Source organism: Oratosquilla oratoria, chromosome 15, assembly GCF_046742065.1.
Source record: "Oratosquilla oratoria isolate Oo_2021 chromosome 15, ASM4674206v1, whole genome shotgun sequence".
Classification (NCBI taxonomy): domain Eukaryota; kingdom Metazoa; phylum Arthropoda; class Malacostraca; order Stomatopoda; family Squillidae; genus Oratosquilla; species Oratosquilla oratoria.
Window position 1 is genome coordinate 21,526,211 of NC_134791.1, and position 6,586 is coordinate 21,532,796.

The 6,586-nt window shown below is 43.4% G+C and overlaps 1 protein-coding gene across 1 annotated transcript; it reads right to left on the reverse strand.

Annotated features, from left to right (window-relative positions):
* Positions 1–1,877: 1,877 nt before the first annotated feature.
* Positions 1,878–2,492, reverse strand: LOC143033068 (serine/threonine-protein kinase mos-like). Its single transcript, XM_076198266.1, has one exon. It carries the CDS (start codon positions 2,490–2,492, stop codon positions 1,878–1,880), a length of 615 nt encoding a protein of 204 aa, XP_076054381.1.
* Positions 2,493–6,586: the final 4,094 nt, after the last annotated feature.

Here is a 6,586-nt window from a genome sequence, read left to right on the forward strand (position 1 = left end):
GACCGATTTAAGGGTAATGCTGTGACCTTACACGCACACACACCCAACTCCCCGCCCACGAGAGTTGGAGTAACAACCCGCAGCGCTGCGATACTGAAATTATTTCAGCCCCGGGCAGGAATCGAAACCGGACAGCCGTAGTGGCAGCCGGAAACTCTACCATTGCGTCACCGAGTCGTGTGTGTGTGTGTGTGTGTGTGTGTGTGTGTGTGTGTGTGTGTGCGTGTGCGCGCGCATAAATTCTCACCGAGAGGCGCGATTCGCCAAACGCCCTCCGTGCCGTCAGCTGAGGGGTCGAGCGCAAACGTTCCCGTGCGTATCGTTGGCTGTAGAAAAACGTTGATGCAGTTGCACGACACACATTAATGTGGGAGGGGAAAAGAATAATGTAGGATACTGCAACGTGTCGCTTCCAGCCCGTTTCTTTGATTGCAAAGGTCAAAGTGCATTCGGGAAAAAAATACCTTTTATTATCATTTTTTTATCTTTATTTATTTTTTTATTTATTTTTTTTTTTATTTGTATATATTTTATTTTTTACGTCAGGAGTCTGTCCTCATTCTGTCCCTGCTCGTTCGCTTTGGTTACCAAGTCTCATAAGGCTCTCCGTGCCAGACAGGCGAAGACGGCAATGCCTCAAAAATACGTTTCTTTGAGCTCCTCATTTGGTCAAACCTTGGACATAACTAACTAAAAATATTATTTTGGCGTTTTCGCCTGTCTGGCATGGAAGGGGTAGGGGATTGTAATTTTTATCTTAGTGCTCTACTGAAAACAAAATGTTAACAATAAAAAATACCCTGATTACAAATTCTGATAGTTAAAGTAACGTTATGGATATAAGCGCGCGCGCGCACGCACACACACACACACACACACACACACACACACACACACACACACACACACACACACACACACACACATCCCGTCCAGGGCTGAAATAATTTCAGTATCGCTGCGCTGCGAGTCGTTACTCCATCTTTCGTGGGCGGGGACTTGGGTGTGTGTGCGCGTGTAAGGTCACAGCATTACCCATAGATCGGTTATATATGAGCTCTTGAGCTCTCTTCCGAGAGGTAAATAGCTGTCGATCACGAGTCCAACACGTGATCCAAGACCATGGTGAACCACACACGCACGCACACACACACACACACACACACACACACACACACACACACACACACACACACACACACACACACACACACACACACACACACACACGAACAAATTAAAACTACTTATTGAGAATGTGAAATGTGTTTAAGTTGTTTTGCTATATATAACGAAATATTTAAATAGAAGAATTTCTTCTGATTTTCGTGAGTTTGGTCGATTATTCCAGTTGTCGCCAGGTGATTTTATTCAGCTGAGGGAAACCCCCAAAGGGTTGATATTTGAAGTTAAATCTTTAATAAACAAGGCGTAAAAGCCTTTTTAAGTTTAGATGTGTGGACATCATAATATGAAATATATTCTTACAATTTTCTTTATTTTTTTTCCTGTTTTCCATTTTACTTTATTTCACTTTAATCACTTTTAGTATAATCCAGTTTAGTTTAATTTAACTTGATATAATCTAATCGAATTTCAGTTTATTTAATTTCTAATTCTATTTTTTGCTAAAATAGTTTTACTCGATCGTTGACGGGTTTTGGACAGGGAGTGGTTTTAGTCGATCTTATATGGTCCAATCTTGGTAAAGTTGCTTTTCATAGAAAATTCAAATTCCATCATTTCAATGCATATAAAGCTTTTATACGTCCAAGCTTATATATATATTTTTTGTATCAATTCCAATGGTCCAGAATGAACAATTCAAGTTAATCCAAAGATGATTTTCATAACGATTTTGATAGTAAAAAAAAAACTCAAATTTTGAGTGAAGAAAGCTGTTCAGTGACGATGTCCAAGAGGATGTTGAATCGAACATCTCGAAGTTTTTGGACAAGATCATCAACTGAAATTCGATCTTCGGGATTGTAAGTCATTGCCCTTGCGATAAGAAGAGAAATATCCTTATTTCGATCTTCGTGGGCGATAAGAGAGGCCAACAGATATCCGATCGAGTAGACATCACTTGCAGAAGAAGTTCCTCGCCCCTTGAAAAGCTCGGGAGCAATGTGAGGAAAAGTGATGTCACCGGTTCTGTTCTTTCTGTAAACGGCCTTGCCGATGCGAACGGCGCTTCCGAAGTCGATGAGAGTTGCGTTCCAAAGGTCGCAGTTCCTCTCGACGACGATGTTATCTTGTTTAATATCGTTATGCGTCCAGCCGCGATGATGAATAAGGCGAACGCTCTCTGTGACTTGGAAAACGAGGTCGACAGCCTGATATTTTGAGAGCTGTCCTCGTTGAATCAGTTTGTACAGAGAGCGTCCCCCGCAGCTGGTGATGAGAGTGACCGGGTTTCTGCCAACGCCGAAAAGGGTCGGGACACGAGGAACTCCTGACAACGCTGCCAGAGCCTCGGCCTCTTGAACCATGGCGGGCAGAAACCTTCTCTTCTTGTAGACCTTTGCGACCACTCTCCTGTCCCCCGCTGGAACGAGGTAAACCTTGGCAAATGTTCCTTCGCCGTGACGACGGCCGTTCTTCAGGTGCCTCTGGATGACTTCGGTCCCAATTTAGGTGAGCTGACGTCCTTCCTCCATTGTTGTGCCCAAGAAAAAGAATTCCCAATTCTTAATAAAACTAAGGTCCAGGGACATCTTTGCCATGACTCGTTAGCTCGAGCTTAGATTATGTCCAACATGCGAACACGAATATTAAGGCGAGTTCGTGTATACAATACACGATACGACATTAAAGACGATCATGTAATGCAAATATTATTCATTTATCACACACACACACACACACACACACACACACACACACACACACACACACACACACACACATGCACAAACGTACACATGCACACACACACACACGCGCACACACACACGACTCGGTGGCGCGGTCCCCGACTGTCACTACGGCTGTCCGGGTTCGTATCCTACCCAAGGCTGAAAAATTTCGGTATCACTGCGCTTCGAGTCGTTACTTCAACTCTCGTGGAATCTGAGTTGGGTGTGTGTGTGCGTGTAAGGTCACAGCATTACCCATAGATCGGTCATACGAGCTCTGAGCTCTCCTCCGGGAGGGAAATAGCTGTCGATCATGAGGCCAACACGTGATCAAAAGACAATGGTGAATATAATACACACACACACACACACACACACACACACACACACACACACACACACACACACACACACACACACACACACAATTAGGTATTTAATTATCTAAATCTGGCTGTCTTAGGATTGCAACTCGATAGACCGTGCCATACTCTGTTATTATGTCTTTATATGTTTATATGTGTAGATAATGGCGATAAACTTAATATACTTTACACATACACCGATACACATGCATATATATATATATATATATATATATATATATATATATATATATATATATATATATGTGTGTGTGTGTGTGTGTGTGTGTGTGTGTGTGTGTGTGTGTGTGTGTGTGTGTGTGTGTGTGTGTGTGTGTGTGTGTGGAGTTATTATAAATGGAGTAACAAACTCTGTCACTGCGACTGCTTACTGTGTGTGTGTGTGTGTTTGTGTGTGTGTGTGTGTGTGTGTGTGTGTGTGTGTGTGTGTGTGTGTGTGTGTGTGTGTGTGTGTGTGTGTGTGTGATTCACCATGGTAACCATGGTCTTTGGATCACGTGTTGGACTCGTGATCGACAGCTATTACCTTCCCGGAAGAGAGCTTAGAGTTCGTATATGACCGATCTATGGGTTATGCTGTGACCTTACACGCACACATACACCCAACTCCCCGCCCATGAGAGTTGGAGTAACAACCCGCAGCGCAGCGATACTGAAATTATTTCAGCCCTGGGCAGGATTCGACCCCGGGCCTCCGTAGTGGCAGCCGGGAACTCTACCAACTGCGCCACGAGGTTATGTGTGTGTGTGTGTGTGTGTGTGTGTGTGTGTGTGTGTGTGTGTGTGTGTGTGTGTGTGTGCGCGTACAGCAGCACCATCTTTTACTGCAACATTGTTTTGCTCGTTTGTTTGATCGATGACAAACGAAGATGGACAACCTAATGTTTTCCTCTTGTCCTGCTGGAGGAGGAAACATTTCTTCCAGTCAAGTGTTGGATTTGCGACCCCAGATGGACGCACTGGATTCGCTGGAACTTATGAGCCTGGATTATTTAAACATTGCTATTCAGGAAAGCTCGCTGGTTTCTCTTCTCCTCTGGCAAAAGTATTTACTTGTGCAATCACGATCAAAGGTTTTGACCCACCCAGATTTTTTCATGTTATAAGATTAAAATTCTTTGACAGTTTTTTGTTTTTGTTTTTTGCTTATTCTGGAAAATTACCTAATTGTAAGTTAAATGCGACATAGGACAATATATCACATACTCGACCAAAAAAAATGAAAAAATAAAATCATATTGGTGTTATGAGAAATGTAGCGTGGGTAATTTTTTTTACTCGTATAGGCTAAGTGGCTTCGTATAAGATATTAACGCTTCTATGGTTTTTAGCATTTCCAGTTTTTTCTTTTTTCAAACTCACCCAAGGTGAATTGCACGGTTCTTTGTGGACAGGAAGATACACACACACACACACACACACACACACACACACACACACACACACACACACACACACACACACACACACACACACACACACAACTCGTGGTGCAATTGCAATTGGTAGAGTTCCCGGCTGCTACTACGGAGGTCCGGGTTCGAATCCCGCCCAGGGCTGAAATAATTTCAGTATCGCAGCGCTGCGGGTTGTTACTCCAACTCGTGGGCGGGGAGTTGGGTGTATGTGTACCTGTAAGGTCACAGCATTACCCATAGATAGGTCACATACGAGCTCTGAGGTCTCTTCCGGGAGAGAAATAGCTGTCGATCACGAGTCCAACACGTGATCCAAAGACCTTGGTGACCATGGTGAATCACACACTCACACACACACGCACACACACACACACACACACACACACACACACACACACACACACACACACACACACACACACACACACACACACACAGAGAGAGAGAGAGAGAGTGCTCGAAAGTAGAACGTCTGACATTCCCAGTGTGTATGTGTGTGCATTTACCTAATTGTAATATACAGGAAAGGATCTATGTGCATGGTTAGTTTGTGTGTGTGCTTGCTTGTGTGTGCGTGCGTACGTGTTTATAATCGCGTTACAATATACACAAAAAAAAATCGTGGTGCAATTGGTAGAGTTTCCGGCTGCCACTACGGAGGTCCGGGTTCGAATGCCGCCCAGGGCTGAAATAATTTCAGTATAGCAGCGCTGCGGGTTGTTACTCCAACTCGTGGGCGAGGAGTTGGGAGTGTGTGTGCCTGTAAGGTCACAGCATTACCCATAGATAGGTCACATACGAGCTCTGAGCTCTTCCGGAAGGAAAATAGCTGTCGATCACGAGTCTAACACGTGATCCAAAGACCATGGTGACCATGGTGAATCACACACACGCACATACACACACACACACACACACACACACACACACACACACACACACACACACACACACACACACACACACACACACACACACACACACACACACACACACACACACACACACACACACACACACACACACACACACACCACACACACACACACACACACACACACACACACACACACACACACACACACACACACATATATATATATATATATATATATATATATATAGAGAGAGAGAGAGAGAGAGAAAGAGCTCGAAAGCAGGATGTCTGACATTCCCAGTGTGTACGTGTGTGCATTTACCTAATTGTAATATACAGGAAAGGATCTATGTGCATGGTTAGTTTGTTTGTGTGTGTGTATGTGTGTGTGTGTGTGTGCGTGCGCTCGCGTGTGTTTATAATAATTGCGTTACTATGTATTTTTGTGGAAGAGAGCTTGCGCGCGTGTGCGTGTATATAAATATATATATATATATATATATATATATAATATATATATATATATATATATATATATATATACATATAGACCTACTGTATTCTGCTGTCGTGGCCACTCGCACCGGGAGAGGCTGTCCAAGCTATAGCACCCTGGTAAAAAAAAAAAAGAACTGTTAAGGTGCCTAAAGGTCGGTGACATAAAGGGAACCAGAGTGCAGAGGGGAAGAAATGTCTCATTAGGTATTTAATTTCACTGCTTAACAGTAGAGGAGAGAAGGAAGAGAGCCAAGGAGGCAGAGGAGGGGGAGCTATGGCATTGTAACTACCAAGCCCAGGTGCAACTTTGCATTTTCTCTTTTGTAATGTCATTTTCACGAGAACCACGTTTAAAACAAATTTCTTACCTCAAAAGTACTATCCGAGGTGCTTTTAGTCGGAAATATTCGTCGGCTGCTAATTTGTATTCATAAATACTCATCTCTTGGTATCAATTCCGAGACGATATTCAACGACGTGAGAGTTTTTCATCATCTTCTGAGAATATTTTCGACTCCCTAAATATCTCTTACAACAGCCAAGATGTGC